Source organism: Phocoena sinus, chromosome 2 (genome assembly GCF_008692025.1).
Source record: "Phocoena sinus isolate mPhoSin1 chromosome 2, mPhoSin1.pri, whole genome shotgun sequence".
NCBI lineage: Eukaryota > Metazoa > Chordata > Mammalia > Artiodactyla > Phocoenidae > Phocoena > Phocoena sinus.
The window spans coordinates 89,955,450-89,972,366 of NC_045764.1; the positions used below are offsets into that span (position 1 = coordinate 89,955,450).

General features: G+C 38.2%; 1 protein-coding gene across 5 annotated transcripts in view; it reads left to right on the top strand.

The window, feature by feature from the left end:
* Positions 1-16,917, top strand: part of SPG11 (SPG11 vesicle trafficking associated, spatacsin) — a 76,977-nt gene that overhangs the window by 38,677 nt on the left and 21,383 nt on the right. For 4 of the 5 annotated variants that reach the window (XR_004348417.1, XM_032622391.1, XM_032622392.1 and 1 more), the window contains exons 21-27: positions 1,186-1,351; positions 2,532-2,737; positions 2,995-3,103; positions 4,020-4,179; positions 4,555-4,827; positions 5,463-5,663; positions 6,422-6,529. Coding sequence is in view for 4 of the 5 variants with exons in the window: in XM_032622391.1 (XP_032478282.1) it covers positions 1,186-1,351; positions 2,532-2,737; positions 2,995-3,103; positions 4,020-4,179; positions 4,555-4,827; positions 5,463-5,663; positions 6,422-6,529 (1,223 nt within the window). In the remaining variant the exon portion in view is untranslated. The remainder of the gene's footprint in view (positions 1-1,185; positions 1,352-2,531; positions 2,738-2,994; positions 3,104-4,019; positions 4,180-4,554; positions 4,828-5,462; positions 5,664-6,421; positions 6,530-16,917) is intronic. The other variant, XM_032622393.1, reaches the window with a different exon arrangement.

Sequence of the window (16,917 nt, forward strand, 5' to 3'; positions counted from 1 at the left end):
TCTCAAAGGAGGTATACTTTTAAGTAATAGCTTTGTAAGATGACAGACTCCTCTAAAGTCTTCAAGTCCCATTTTTTTAATAAGAGCTAAGTCACAATATAAAAAGCCCTTGGAATTCCATGGGAGGGATACAACTTTATTTCAGAAATAAGCTTTGAACTTTGAAAATAAGAGCAGATGCACTGTTAACAGTGTCTCGTTTTTTAAATAGGTAGTAAGCAGTTAAGAAGCAGTTAACTGTTCCTATCAAGCCCTAACTTTGTTTCATACCAACTTTTCACATCCAAATATCCTTTGACTTCGTATTTTTCTAAAAAGATAAAAAGAAATTTTTTCTGCTGTTTTCGTGGACACAGAGGAACTTTGACTACTCTGCTGGTCTTGGAAAGTTGGTATCATGATGTAGATAATAAGGTGCTCTATGAATCCAACATCAGAAAGTACGGGTAGCGATAACAAAAATTTATTAGGAGGGTATTAATATGGAGAAGAGGATGTTCTTCTCAAAGTATTTGTTGGAGGAAGGTACAGTGAGTTGGCCTTGGTGAATAGAGGATTCATATAAATATGAGCTGCATGAATGAATTAAAAAGCTACACTTGCAAATCATTAGCAGAGATTTTGTAGTTAAAGGGTTATTGCCACTGTGAACTTAATGGATCATCAGATACAAAATTAAAGCATCTAAAATAACAAGTAAGTTCAGTAGGGGGAAAGCATAGTTTATAAGTTTTTTTTGTTTGTTTTTTTTTTTTGTGGTACGCGGGCCTCTCACTGTTGTGGCCTTTCCCGTTGTGGAGCACAGGCTCTGGAGGCACAGGCTCAGCGGCCATGGCTCACGGGCCCAGCCGCTCCGCGGCATGTGGGATCTTCCCGGACCGGGGCACGAACCCGTGTCCCCTGCATCGGCAGGCGGACTCTCAACCACTGCGCCACCAGGGAAGCCCCTGTTTATAAGTTTTTATGCAGCTTCTCAGGTACACATTTTTGTATAAAATGAGGGCTACCTCCACACATTAAAATAAAATTACTACATCTTGGTGGTTCAAAGTGATTCACAGTGGTACAAAATGATTACAGCAACCAGTTTTCTTTTACCATTGCAGAGTAAAGTTTTCCACATGCAGATCTGAAATTAATCATGGTGAGGTGCAGAGGATTAATACTGCTTCACTTTCCCCCCAGATGCAGCGAGTCAGCTCCCACATTTCTCTAGCCCTGACCTGGTTAATAAATATGCTATAGTAGAACGTCTGAATTTTGCTTATTATTTACATCATGGACGACCATCGTTTGCGTTTGGTACTTTTCTGGTTCAGGAATTAACCAAGAGCAAGACCCCCAAGCAGCTGTAAGTATTTAAAACATAATTTGTACTCTTACTAAAAGGCATATCTGTGTACTTTTACACATGCATATAAATGCATATAAAAAACCTATTGGAAACATACCACAGTCAGTTTTGACTGGGGAATTATATATATATATGTATTTTTTCATTTGTGCTTTTCTGTATATCCCAGGTTTCTGGCATTTAGCTTGTCTTACTTTTGTGTTTTTTGTTTGTTTGTTTGTATTTTGGCCCACGCCATGCAGCTTGCGGGATCTTAGCTCCCCCACCAGGGATTGAAGCCATGTCCCCTGCAGTGGAAGCATGGAGTCCTAACCACTGGACCGCCAGGGAATTCCCTTACTTTTGTTAATAGGAAAAAAAGATTAAAATATATTTTAAATAAGATAATAAATATATCTGAAAACCATGTTTTTAAATAATGATCCAGGAGCTTGCCAAATGTTAGCAATTATTATAAAGAGGGAATTCTATAGTGAGATGTGAATTCTGTATTTAAGATCTTGGTCTTTTATAATTCACTTTTATAAAGCACAGAATTGGGAGGAGTATTTGATATAATCAGCAGCTAAATACAGATTTATTTTATTTATTGTTTTATAGTTAACAAAATAATGCATCTTTATGTTAAAATATTTAAGTAGGTCAGAAGGTTGAAAAATGAAAGAAAAAAGTCCCTCATTCTCTCATCTTCATTCTACATGGTATATAAACATGGTTAATTTCTTGTGCATCTTTCCTCAAAATTTTTCTATTCATGTAAAAGTACATATATGAGTCGTTTAAAATGTATGTGCTTTATGATGTCAAATTTTAGGTGGCATTAATTTTCTTGGTAGTTTGTGTACATACAATTAATAAGATCATAAGTTGGTAGTCTTTCATAAGTTCTATTCCACGTTCCCTGAATAAAGTTGGAAGCAAAAATAATTTGGACTATGAGTAGGCATTTTAGGAGAAGGTAAAATATAAGGGAATAGGGGGCTATGGAGCCAGAAGGAGACTAAAAGCTACCAAGAACCTAAATGGATGTATATAAGGGGTGAAAAAGGGAAGGGGGAGGAAGTCAAAAATCGCATGCATCTGATGCTCCAGGTATCACTGATGTAATTCAATCTGCTTTTCCTGGTGAGAAAAAATTTTCACGTGCTCATGTGATTTTGATTCCTTTCTTTTTCAGAATCCAGCAAGTAGGCAATGAAGCCTATGTTTTAGGGCTCTCCTCCTTCCACATACCTTCAATAGGAGCTGCCTGTGTTTGTTTCTTAGAACTGCTTGGCCTCGACAGCCTCAAGCTCAGAGTTGATATGAAAGTGGCCAATATAATTTTGAGCTACACGTGTAGAAATGAAGATGCTCAGTACAACCTTATCAGAGAGTCTCTAGGTACAGCACCTTTATGTCATTTGTTTTGTTGAGAGGACAAGGGACAAATAGGTCTAAGGCATTGAATTGTGAGTGGTTGGGGAGGAAACAGTTATCTCCTGTTTCATCCTTTTTCTGCAGAATTTTTGCACTTCATCTCACTTTATTGGGCCCTTTAATGGGTTTCTGAAATGTCTCTGGGCCACACTCTTCAAACAGAACTGCCCAGTTCCTGACCTTTTCTCTTGATCATATTTTGTTGTTTATATTTCTTATAGCTGAAAAACTATCTAAACTGGCTATGGGTGAAAAGTCAACCATAGAAGAATTGCTTGTTCTCTTAGAGGAAGGTATATGGGACAGCATTCAGCAGCAGGAAATAAAAAGGTTCGTGAGTTGCGATCCCAGCCTCTTTTCTAGCAAGCTTTATTGTTCCAATCTGTGTTTGCTTAGTCTTTCTTCCAACACATGTTTTCACCAGACCTTATCTTCTTACTCATCAAGCACATAACAGATTTCAATTGCATCTTGCCATCAGTAAAAGAAGGGTGAAGATAATGATTCCCTCTTTACAGATAGAGTTTCCAAGAGGTGGAGAAGAGCTTTGTCTCCTCTACTGTGCTGCTGGTCTGAGAAGTCTCTTAAGTGTTACATGTTGAAATCATTTCAGAAGGAGCAGGATAGATGTCACAAAATATGACTCTAAGTGATGTCCTTGATTTTTTTCTTGCTAATATATGTCCATATAATATATGGAAGGTGAGGTGACCGTCTGTCCACAAAAGCCCCTCTCCTTATACATTTATGTCATCTTTCCTCTGTGCTATTCTCCACTGGGGCTGACCTGCTACCCCGACCCTGGGAATGCACCATTCTCGTGTACCTCCTGTCACTGACTGTTCTCAGCAGTTTCCTTCTCAGCAGGTACCCTCCCCTTAGCAAGGAAGCCCAGGCACATATCAGGGCTCTGATACTCTAAAGTGAATCATGCAAGAGAATTAAGCACTCAGACAATTTCTTGAGTGACTATTTTTCTCAATTCTCCTAAAGATGGTACATAGCTGGTTTGATAGATACTTGGTTGATAAAAAAGGAATGAATTTTGCCAGTATGCTAAGAAAGTTATTGTACATTATGGGTGAAAGAGTCCTTTTTTTCCCAAAGCAGTCTAATAAGTATTTGGTATTTGTTGAAACGCTTTTTAGAGAATATACTGTAGTTTATTTTTTACTAAGTTTCCACTTTAAAGCTACATTTTAACGAGTTTTTTCCTCTTACCCCCCACCCCCACTCCCAATTATAGGTTATCCAGTGAATCCAGCAGCCAGTGGGCATTAGTGGTACAATTCTGCAGGCTCCACAATCTGAAACTGAGCACATCTTACCTTAGAGAGTGTGCCAAAGCAAATGATTGGTTACAGTTTATTATTCACAGCCAACTCCATAATTACCACCCAGAGGAGGTAAGCAACCGATTGTTGCCAGTTTTTCAAGAATAGAAATTGGAACAGTTCTCAGAAGACAGTGTTCTTTCTGTTGTGTATACATAGGCTTTTGTTTGCTATGATACTATTATTTTTACTAAGATTTCAGTGGGTTGGCTTCAGAGGACTAGTCATTACTACTAAAGAGCTGAAGGAAGAGTTTTTGTGACTCCAGATTGAATATGGAAACTTACTCAAACACAACAACTATGTAAAATTGTATGGTCACCTCTGACGCAGTTCAGGGTGAGAAAGAACAATTTTGCCTATGCTTTGCTCCAACATTTTCAGCTCCAGCTGAAATTGGAAGTTGGTTGTCTTTTTTGATCATCAATCATCTAATATGTTTTCTAGGTGAAATCTCTTCTCCAGTATTTCAGCCCTGTTCTTCAAGACCACTTAAGACTGGCTTTTGAGAACTTGCCCTCAGTGTCCAACTCTAGAATGGACAGTGATCAAGTCTGCAACAAGTCCCCGCAGGAACTGCAAAGAAACAAAGTAGAGATGACTGATTTCTTTGAAATTCTGCTTCAGTGCTCAGAGGTGCCAAACTCCTGGTGCTGGCTCCTGGCAGAAGCAGTGAAACAACAGGCCCCAATCCTTAGTGTCCTGGCCTCATGTGTCCAGGTGAGAATCTTGAGAAGCCTACATTAGGGACTCAGAGGGCAGTAGAAAAAGTGGGAAGAGACAGGGAAGGCTGATAATCAGGGAGAATGTGAGGTGATGACAGTGAGGCCCTAGCATGTGCTTCCAAGGTCACTGCCACTTTTTGTGCTTCCCCAGCTTAGGCTTCAGGCCATCTAGTGCATTTCCTTGTGCCTTAATGTTCAGTAACTTAAGTGATCAGAGCCTTGGCTTCCGGTTGGCAGTCATAGAGAAGGATGCTTTGGTGGACCGACCACGTCTGTGTCTTGAGCAGGGAAGAGGGATGCTCCGAACAGTCCCTTGATCAGCAGTTCTGTTGAGGACAGTCTTGTTTTCTTATACTTAGTACTTTGCTGACCTTCACATATATCCCCTGGTTTCTTGGCCTTTTGACCTACTATACTCTGCAGGACAGTTTATATAACAGTCCCTTGGTTGTTCATTAGAGTTTGTTTCATGTTTGAAGGATTTTCAAGTCATTTTAACCAATTTAGTGAGGTGACTTGTTCTAAACAGGAAATATCCATCTGTAGTTGTAGCATTGCTGGAAGCTTCTGCAGTCAAGTAGTCCATGTGCAGTCATTATCTTACTTTGAAAAGTTCTTATCCACTGGCAGGACGCCAGTGCTATTCCTTGCCTCTGTGTTTGGATCATCACTTCCGTGGAGCACAGTGTTGCAGCTGAAGCAATGGGACACATTCAGGACTCAATGGAGGGCCATACCTGGGACCTTGAGGACCTCTCAGTCATCTGGAGGACATTATTAACACGGCAGAAGAGCAAAACTCTCATCAGAGGTTTCCAGCTTTTCTTTAAGGTAGTGTTAGTTCATTTCTTTCCTCAGTTTAAAAGGGTTACTTCAGAATATCCCCCGTTGGCTTTTAAAATTATTCCTATCTCTGGGATTTTTTTTTAAGCCAACAACAGATAACGATATTAGAACTATCATTTATTTAGCACAGTGCTTTATATATAAATATTTTAGTCGATTCTAATAATAATCCTATATAAAGTAATATTTTAGAAGAATGTTATGAAGTGATATTATCCTCATTTTACAGAGTGATATACCAAGGCTCACAGAACTTAAGTAACATGCCCAGGGTCTCAGAGTACTTTAGTAAGTGGTTTACTTATGGTTCAGATCCATAATGTCTAATTCTAAAACTCCTATCCTCTGACCAAAAAGCTCCCACCAAAGTGATGGAAATGTATGGATTAATGCCACAAACAAGCAGTAGGTTAACAGATCAGTGGAGCCCATTACCCAGGAGTGTATGTAGAGGTGTCTTAGCAGCGTCTAATGGAATATCTTCTGCTCATGTGTAGTGGACCAAGTATAGACTGGAGTATGGACTGTTGAGCAGGTGTACCTGGCCTGAGTATCTTTTTTCCAAAAGGAAATATAAATTTAATTTCCTTTCTTTTTAATATATATGGTTTCATTCTACTACAAAGCTGTTATTAATAGTTTTGTTTTTTACTTTAACCTCTCCTATATTGGCATTACTCATTGAGAATGTAGTATTGATTAAGTTTCAGGATTTTTAACTTCATTCAAACCCTTCCTCAAAGGAGTCCCCATTACTATTCATGATGGAGATGTATGAACTGTGTATGTTCTTCAAGAATTACGAGGAAGCCGAAGCTAAACTTCTGGAGTTCCAGAAGAGCCTTGAAACTGTAAGTTGGAATTATAGTGCTGTTTCTTGCCGATCTGAAACTGGCTAAAGTGGCCTCTTGTCTGCTCGTAGTCAGGATGTGGCAGCAGTTGAATAGCTGTTACGTGGCACAATGCAAACTGAATCATTTGTATTGTTCCAGAGATGGAGAGGCAGGACAGGAGTTGCAGGGACCTTGCTTACAGCACATCAGTTGCCATGGATGACAGAGAGGTTTCATTCAATGTGCTAATGATCAGTATCCTGATGCCGCAGCCAAGCTCAGTGGGAAAGGGAATAATGGTATCCACTGTGGATGCTACAGAGGAGTGTGGTGGTACATGGGCCATGTTTTGCCAATCCACAATAACTCCAAGAGCATTGAGAGTGAAGGGTGTTCAATACTGCTTTATTCACTGTGACAGAAAATAATGGTTTTTTCCATCAACACTCCTTGTGGTCTCTGTCCAAATGATGCTGAGCCTTATGGTCAGTTTCAGGCTTTACCTATTCTGATGCTTGTTTCAGACCTATTTACATGTGGAGCTAATTAACCCTATGGAAGAAAGAGGAAGCTGTAAAAAAGGAAAATATGCCTTAGTCCTGCTTGGGGTTTCAGCACTTTTGCCCTCTCTATCCCAAAAAAGCTTTATGATAAATGAGACAAAACCATATACTGATTTTACCCAACAAATACATCACAGTGGAACCTGTGTATATGATTTTCCTCTCAATCACATTCGTCTTAACTGTAATGAAGATTTTAAAGTTTTATTATTCGAAAACACTGAATCAGTTATTCAAATATGCCTGAAGTTCCTAAATCACAGAAAATAGGGACATTCATTTCCTTCATCTGTCACTCTCCATGGCTAGAGCCATACAGTATCTTTGTTTTTAAATTATTTTTAAAAATTGTGATAAAATACACTTAACATTTACCATCTTAACATTTTTTTCTTAAAGAAACAGGCATCTTTTTTTTCATTTTAATTTATTTAATTTATTTATTTTTGGCTGCGTTGGGTATTCGTTGCTGCACACGGACTTTCTCTTGTTGCGGCGAGTGGGGGCTACTCTTCCTTGCAGTGCACGGGCTTCTCATTGCGGTGGCTTCTCTTGTTGCGGAGCACAGGCTCTAGGCTCACGGGCTTCAGAAATTGTGGCATGTGGGCTCAGTAGTTGTGGTTCGTGGGCTCTAGAGCGCAGGCTCAGTAGTTGCGGCGCACGGGCTTAGTTGCTCTGTGGCATGTGGGATCTTCCCGGGCAAGGGCTCAAACCCATTTTCCCTTGCATTGGCAGGCAGATTCTTAATCACTGCACCATCAGGGAAGCCCTATACCATCTTAACCATTTTTAAGTACATAGTTCAGTGGCATTAACTACATTCACATTGTTGTGCAGCCATCAGCACCACCATCCATCCCCATAGCTCTCTTTTCTTTTCTTTTTTCCATAACTCTCTTTTCATCTTGTAAAGTTGAAATTCTGTAGCCATTAAACAGTAATTCTCCACTCTCCCCTCCCACTAGCCCCTGTCAATCACCATTCTACTTTCTGTCTTTATGATTTTGACTAAGTACCTCACAGAAGTGGAATTATACAGTATTTTTCTTCTTGTGACTGGTTTATTTCACTTAACATTAATGTCCTCAAGATTCGTCCATGTTGTAACATGTGTCAGAATTTCCTCCCTTTTTAGTGCTGAATAATATTCCATTGTATTTATATATCACATTTTGCCTATCCATTCATGCATCAGTGGACATTTGGGTTGCTTCTATTTTTTAGCTTTTGCAAATAATACTGCATGAACGTTGTGTACGAATATATATAGACCTTGCTTTCAATTTGTTTGGGTATCTACCTAGAAGTGAAATTGCTGGATGACATGGTAATTCTATTTCTGATATTTTGAGGAACTGCCATACTGTTTCCCTAGCAGCTATACTATTCCCACTAACAGTACACAGGCTTCCAATTTTCCACATCCTCTTCAGCACTTGTTTTCTGTTTTTTTTTTTTTGTTTTTTTGCCGTACGCGGGCCTCTCACTGTTGTGGCCTCTCCTATTGCGGAGTACAGGCTCTGGAGGTGCAGGCTCAGTGGCCATGGCTCACGGGCCCAGCCGCTCTGCAGCATGTGGGGTATTCCTGGACCGGGGCATGAACGCGTGTCCCCTGCATTGGCAGGCGGACTCTCAACCACTGCGCCACCAGGGAAGCCCTGTTTTCTGGATTTTTGATAGTAGTCATCCTAATGGGTGTGAGATGGTATCTCATTGTATTTTTGATTTGCATTTCCCTAATGATTAGTGATGTTGAGCATCTTTTCATGTGCTTATTGGCCATTTGTATATCTTCTTTGGAGAAATGTCTATTCAAGTCCTTTGCCCATTTTTGAATTGAGTTGCTGTTTTTTTGGTTGTTGAATTTTAGGAATTCTCTATATATTCTGGATATTAATCCCATGTCATACATATGATTTGTAAATATTTCCTCCCATTCTGTGGGTTGCCTTTTTACTCTGTTGATGGTGTCCTTTGATGCACAAAATTGTTTAAATTTTCATGAAGTCCAATTTGCATATTTTTTTTTTTTGCTACCTGTGCCTGTGGTATCCTAGCCAAGAAATTATTGCCAAATCCAGTGTTGTGAAGCTCTTGTCCTGTGTTTTCTTCTAAGAGTTATATTGTTTTAGGTCTTACATATTTAGGTCCTTGGTCCATTTTGAGTTAATTTTTGTGTAGGTTGTTAGGTAAGGGTCCAACTTCATTTTTTTGCATGTGGATATCCAGTTTTCCCAGCACCATTTGTTGAAAAGACTGTTCTTTCCTTATTGAATGGTCTTGGCACCCTTGTCAAATATCATTTGACCATGTATATGAGGGTTTATTTCTGGGCTTTCTTTTCTTAGCCATTGGTCTATATGTCTGTCTTCATTGGCTATTTTGATTACTGTAGTAGCTTTGTAGTAAGTTTTGAAATCAGGAAGAGTGAATCCTCTAGTTTTTTTAGTTTTTTTCAAGATTGTTTTGGCTATCCGGGGTCCCTTGAGATTCCATATGATTTTGGGATTTTCTGTAAAAACAAAATGTCAGGGGGATTTTGATAGGGATTGCATTGAATTTGTAGATTTTTGGGATAGTAATGAGATTTTAACTATAGTAAGACTTCCAATTCATAAACATGGAATGTGTTTCCATTTACTTATGTCTTTAGTTTCTTTCAGCGGTGTTTTGTAGTTTTCATTGTACAAGTCTTTTACCTCATTGGTTAAGTTAATTCCTAAGTACTTTATTCTTTTTTTTTTTTTTTTTTTTTGGCTGCACCATGTGGCATCCTAGCTCCCTGACCAGGGATTGAACGCCCATCCCCTGCAGTGGAAGCACAGAGTCTTAAACGCTGTACCTCCAGGGAAGTCCTATTCTTTTTGATGCTATTGGAAATGGAAACATTTTATAATTTCCTTTTCAGATTGCTCATTGTTTGTGTATAGCAATGCAACTGATTTTTGTGTGTTGACTTTGTATCCTGCTACTTTGCTCAATTCGTTTACCCTTAAGTTTTATGGTGGAATCTTTAGGGTTTTCTATATAAGATCATACCTGCAAACAGAGATCATTTTATTTCTTCCTTTCCAACTTGGATGCATTTTATTTCCTTTTCTTGCCTAAACACTCTGGCTAGAACCTACAGAACTGTGTTGAATAGAAGTGGTGAAAGCAGGCATCTTTGCCTTGTTCCTGATCTTAGAGGAATGCTCTCAGTCTTGCACCATTGAGTATGATGTTTGTTGTGGGTTTTTCACATAAGGCTTTTATCATGTGGAGGTAGTTTCCGTCTATTCCTAGTTTGTTGAGTGTTTTTTTTATCATGCGGTGGTGTTTAATTTTGTCACATACTTTTTCTGCATCAATTAAGATGATCATGTGGGGTTTTTTTTTCTTCATTCTGTTGAAGAAAACTGTGATATACATTGAATTTTGTATGTTGAACCATTCTTGCATTCCAGGAATAAATCCCATTTGGTTATGGTATATAATCCTTTTAATATGCTGCTGAATTCAGATTGTGAGTCTTGTGTTGAGGATTTTTGCATCAGCATTCATAAGGGATATTGGTCTGTAGTTTTCTTGTAGTGTCTTTATCTGTCTTTGGTATCAAGATTATGCTGGTTTCATAGAATAAGTAGGGAAGTGTTCTCTCCTCTCCAGTTGTTTGGAAAAGTTTGAGAAAGATTGGTATTCGTTCTTTAAGTGTTTGGTAGAATTCATCAGTAAACCCATCAGGTCCATGGCTTTTCTTTGTTAGGAATTGGTTTTGGTTTTGTTTTGCTTTTTTGGTTGGGAGATTTTTGACTACTGATTAAATCTCCTTACTAGGAGATTTGGTCTATCCAGATATCTATTTCTTTGTGTTTTAGTCTTGGTAGGTTTTGTGTTTCAAGGGATCTGTCCATTTCATCTAGATCATCCAACTTTTTGGCATACGGTTGTTCATAGTACTCTCATAATCCTTTTGATTTCTGTAGAATAGGTAGTAATGTCCCCACTTTCATTTCTGATTTAGTAATTTGAGTCTTCTTTAAAAATGTGTTGTTTAATTTCCACAATTTTGTCAGTTTTCCAGTTTTCCTCTTGTTATTGTCTTCTAACATCATCTCATTGTAGTCAGAGAAGATACTTCATATGATATCTGTCTTTTAAAATCTATGAGACTTAATTGGAGTTAACATATATTCTATCCTGGAAAATATGCCATGTGAACTCGAGAAGAATGTGTTTTTTATTGTTGTTGGGTAGAGTGTTATGTGTACGTATGTCTGTTAGATCTAGTTGGTTTATTGTGTGAAGTCCTCTATTTCCTTACTTGTCTCCTGTCAGGTTATTCTGTCCATTATTGTAAGCAGAGTACCGGCATACCTTTGAGATATTGCAGGTTCAGTTCCAGACAACTGCACTAAAGTGAATATCGCAATAAAGTGAGTCACATGGACTTTTTGGTTTCCCAGTGCATATAAAAGTTATGTTTACACTATACTGTAATCTGTTAAGGGTGCAATAGTATTATGTCTAAAAATATATATATACATACCTTAATTTAAAAACACTTTAAAAAAAAAAAAAAAAAAACACTTTATTGCTAAAAAATGGTAGTTCTAATTTCAGTCTTTTAAGGAAACTGCATACTGTTCTCCATAGTGGCTGTATCAATTTACATTCCCACCAGCAGTGCAGGAGGGTTCCCTTTTCTCCACACCATCTCCAGCATTTATTGTTTGTAGATTTTTTGATGATGGCCATTCTGATTGGGAGGTGATACCTCATTGTAGTTTTGATTTGCATTTCTCTAATAATTAGTGATGTTGAGCATCTTTTCATATGCCTCTTGGCCATCTGTATGTGTTCTCTGAAGAAATGTCTGTTTAGGTCTTCTGCCCACTTTTTTTTTTTTTCTGCCCATTTTTTGATTGGGTTTGTTGTTTTGATATTGAGCTGCATGAGCTGTGTGTATATTTTGGAGATTAATCCTTTGTCAGTTGCTTCATTTGCAAATATTTTCTCCCATTTTGAGGGTTGTCTTTTCGTCTTGTTTATGGTTTCCTTTGCTGTGCAGAAGCTTTTAAGTTTCATTAGGTCCCATTTGTTTATTTTTGTTTTTATTTCCATTTCTCTAGGAGGTGAATCAAAAAAGATCTTGCTGTGATTTATGCCAAAGAGTGTTTTTCTATGTTATCCTCTAAGAGTTTTATAATGTCCAGTATTACATTTAGGCCTTTAATCCATTTTGAGTTTATTTTTGTGTATGATGTTAGGTAGTGTTCTAATTTCATTCTTCTACATGTAGCTGTCCAGTTTTCCCAGTACCACTTATTGAAGAAACTGTCTTTTCTCCACTGTATATTCTTGCCTCCTTTGTCATAGATTAGGTGACCATAGGTACGTGGGTTTATCTCTAGGCTTTCTATCCTGTACCATTGATCTATATTTCTGTTTTTGTGCCAGTATCATAGTGTCTTGATTACTATAGTTTTGTAGTATAGTCTGAAGTCAGGGAGCCTGATTTCTCCAGCTCCGTTATTTTCCCTCAAGACCACTTTGGCTATTAGGGGTCTTTTGTGTCTCCATACAAATTTTAAGATTTTTGTTCTAGTTCCGTAAAAAATGCCATTGGTAATTTGATAGGGATTGCATTGAATCTGTAGATTGCTTTGGGTAGTATAGTCATTTTCACAATATTGATTCTTCCAATCCAAGAACATGGTATATCTCTCCATCTGTTTGTATCATCTTTAATTTCTTTCATCAGTGTCTTATAGTTTTCCGCATACAGATCTTTTGTCTCCCTAGATAGCATTATTCCTAGGTATTTTATTCTTTTTGTTGCAGTGGTAAATGGGAGTGTTTCCTTAATTTCTCTTTCAGATATTTTCATCATTAGCATATAGGAATGCAAGAGATTTCCATGCATTAATTTTGTATCCTGCAACTTTACCAAATTCATTGATTAGCTCTAGTAGTTTTCTGGTGGCATCTTTAGGATTCTCCATGTATAGTATCATGTCATCTGCAAACAGTGACAGTTTTACTTCTTTTCCAATTTGTATTTCTTTTTCTTCTGTGATTGCCATGGCTAGGACTTCCAAAACTATGTTGTATAATAGTGGTGAGAGTGGACATCCTTGTGTTGTTCCTGATCTTAGAGGAAAGGCTTTCAGTTTTTCACCATTGAGAATGATGTTTGCTGTGGGTTTGTCATATATGGCCTTTATTATGTTGAGGTAAGTTCCCTCTATGCCAACTTTCTGGAGAGTTTTTATCATAAATGGGTGTTGAATTTTGTCAAAAGCTTTTTCTGCATCTACTGAGTTGATCATATGGTTTTTATTCTTCAAGCTGTTGGTATGGTTTATCACATTGATTGATTTACGTATATTAAAGAATCCTTGCATCCCTGGGATAAATCCCACTTGATCATGGTGTATGATCCTTTTAATGTGTTGTTGGATTCTGTTTGCTAGTATTTTGTTGAGGGTTTTTGCATTTGTATTCATCAGTGATATTGGTCTGTAATTTTCTTTTTTTGTAGTATCTTTGTCTGGTTTTGGTAACAGGGTGATGGTGGCCTCATAGATGAGTTTGGGAGTGTTCCTTCCTCTGCAGTTTTTTGGAAGAGTTTGAGAAGGATGGGTGTTAGCTCTTCTCTAAATGTTTGATAGAATTCATCTGTGAAGCCATCTGGTCCTGGACTTTTGTTTGTTGGAAGAGTTTTAATCACAGTTTCAATTTCATTACTTGTGATTGGTCTGTTCATAGTTTCTATTTCTTCCTGGTTCAGTCTTGGAAGAATTTGTCCATTTCTTCCAGGTTGTCTATTTTATTGGCATATAGTTGCTTGTAGTAAGTAGTCTCTTATGATCCTTTGTACTTCTGCAGTGTCAGTTGTAATTTCTCCGTTTTTCATTTCTAATTTTACTGATTTGAATCCTCTCTCTTTTTTAAAAATATTTATTTATTTGGTTGCACTGGGTCTTAGTTGCAGCTGGTGGGCTCCTTAGTTGTAGCATGTGGGCTCCTTAGTTGCTGCTTGAGGGCTCCTTAGTTATGGCTCACCAGCTCCATGGTTGCAGCTCATGGGCTCCTTAGTTGCAGCTCACCGGCTCCTTAGTTGTCGCATGCAAACTCTTGGTTGCAGCATGCATGTGGGATCTAGTTCCCTGACCAGGGATCGAAGCCGGGCCCCCTGCATTGGGAACATGGAGTCTTAACCACTGCACCACCAGGGAAGTCCCTCCCTTTTTTTCTTGATGAGTCTGGCTTAAGGTTTATCAATTTTGTTTATCTTCTCAAAGAACCAACTTTTAGTTTTATTGATCTTTGCTATTGTTTTCTTTGTTTCTATTGCATTTGTTTCTGCTCTGATCTTTATGATTTCTTTCCTTCTACTAACTCTAGGGGTTTTTTTGTTCTTCTTTCTGCAGTTGCTTTAAATGTAAGGTTAGATTGTTTATTTGAGATTTTTCTTGTTTCTTGAGGTGAGATTGAATTGCTATAAACTTCCCTTTTAGAACTGCTTTTGCTGCATCCAATAGGTTTTGGGTTGTTGTGTTTTCATTGTCATTTGTTTCTATGTATTTTTTTATTTCCTCTTTGATTTCTTCAGTGATCTCTTGGGTATTTAGTAGTGTATTGTTTAGCCTCCATGTGTTTGTGTTTTTTATAGTTTTTTTTCCTGTAATTGATTTCTTTTTTAAAAATATTTATGTATTTGGCTGCGTCGGGTCTTAGGTGCAGCGTGCGGGCTCTTTATTGCAGTGTGTGGGCTCTCTAGTTGTGGTGTGCAGGCTCTCTAGTTGTGGCACATGGGCTCCAGAGCACGCAGGCCCAGTAATTGTGGTGCACGGGCTCTCTAGTTGTGTTGCGCCGGCTCCAGAGCACACAGCCTTTCTAGTTGTGGTGTGCAGGATCCAGAGCATATGGGCTCAGTAGTTGTGACATGTGGGGTCTCTAGTTGTGGCACAGGGGCTCTAGAGCACGTGGGCTTAGTAGTTGTGGTGCACTGGCTTAGTTGCCCTGTGGCATATGGGATCTTAGTTCCCTGACCAGGGATTGAACTTGCGTCCGCTGCACTGGAAGGCAGATTATTAACCGCTGGACCATCAGGGAAGTCCTGCCTATAATTGATTTCTAATCTTGTAGTGTTGTGGTTGAAAAAGATGCTTGATACGATTTCAACTTTCTTAAATTTACTGAGGCTTGATTTGTGACCCAAGATGTGCTCTATCCTGGAAAATGTTCCGTGTGCTCTTGAGGAGAAAGTGTATTCTTCCACTTTCTAGTGGAATGTCCTATAAATATCAATTAAGTCTATCTGGTCTACGGTGTCATTTAAAGCTGTGTATCCTTATTTATTTTCTATCTGGATGATCTCTCCATTGGTGTATGTGGAATGTTAAAGTCCCCCACTATTATTGTGTTACTGTGGATTTCCCCTTTTATGGTTGTTAGCATTTGCTTTATGTATTGAGGTGCTCCTATGTTGGGTGCATAACTATTTATAATTGTTATATCTTCTTCTTGGATTGGTCCCTTGATCATTATGTAGTGACCTTCCTTGTTTCTTGTAACAGTCTTTATTTTAAAGTCTATTTTATCTGATATGAGCATTGCTACTCCAGCTTTTTTTTGATTTCCATTTGCATTGAATATCTTTTTCCATCCCCTCACATTCAGTCTGTATGTGTCTCTAGGTCTGAAGTGATCTCTTGTAGACAGCATATATATGGGTCTTGTGTTTGTATCCATTCAGCCAGTTTGTGTCTTTTGGTTGGAGCATTTAATCCATTTACATTCAAGGTAATTATCAATGTGTATGTTCCTGTTACTGTTTTCTTAATTGTTTTGGGTTTGTTTTTGTGGGTCTTTTTTTCTCTTGTGTTTCCCACCTAGAGAAGTTCCTTTAGCATTTGTTGTAAAGGTGGTTTGGTGGAGCTGAATTCTCTTAGCTTTTGCTTGTCTGTAAAGTTTTTGATTTCTCTGTTGAATCTGAATGAGATCCTTGCTGGGTAGAGTAATCTTGGTTGTAGGTTTTTCCCTTTCATCACTTTAAATATCCTGCCACTCCCTTCTGGCCTGCAGAGTTTCTGCTGAAAAATTAGCTGTTAACCTTATGGGGATTCCGTTGTAGGTTATTTGTTGCTTTTCCCCTGTTGCTTTTAATATTTTTTCTTTGAATTTATTTTTTGTTAGTTTGATTAATGTGTGTCTCGGCATGTTTCTCCTCGGATTTATCCTGTATGGGACTCTCTGTGCTTCCTGGACTTGATTGACTATTTCCTTTCCCATGTTAGGGGATTTTTCAACTATAATCTCTTCAAATGTTTTCTCAGACCCTTTCTCTTTCTCTTCTTCTTCTGGGACCCCTGTAATTCAAATGTTGGTGCATTTAATGTCCCAGAGGTCTCTGAGACTGTCCTTATTTCTTTTCATTCTTTTTTCTTTATTCTTCTCCTTGGCTGTTATTTCTACCATTCTATCTTCCAGCTCACTTATTTGTTCTTCTCCTTCAGTTGTTCTGTTATTGATTCCTTCTAGTGTATTTTTCATTTCGGTTATTGTGTTGTTCATCACTTGTTTGTTTGTTCTTTAGTTCTTCTAGGTCCTTGTTAAACATTTCTTGTATTTTTTCAATCTGTGCCTCCATTCTGTTTACGAGATTTGGGGTCATCTTTACTGTCAATACTCTGAATTCTTTTTCAGGTAGGTTGCCGATTTCCTTTTCATTTATTTGGTCATATAGGTTTTTACCTTGCTTCTTCGTCTGTACCATATTTTTTTGTCATCTCATTTTTTCTGATAGGTGGGGCCGTGTTCCTGTCTTGCTGGTTGTTTGGCCTGAGGCATCCAGCA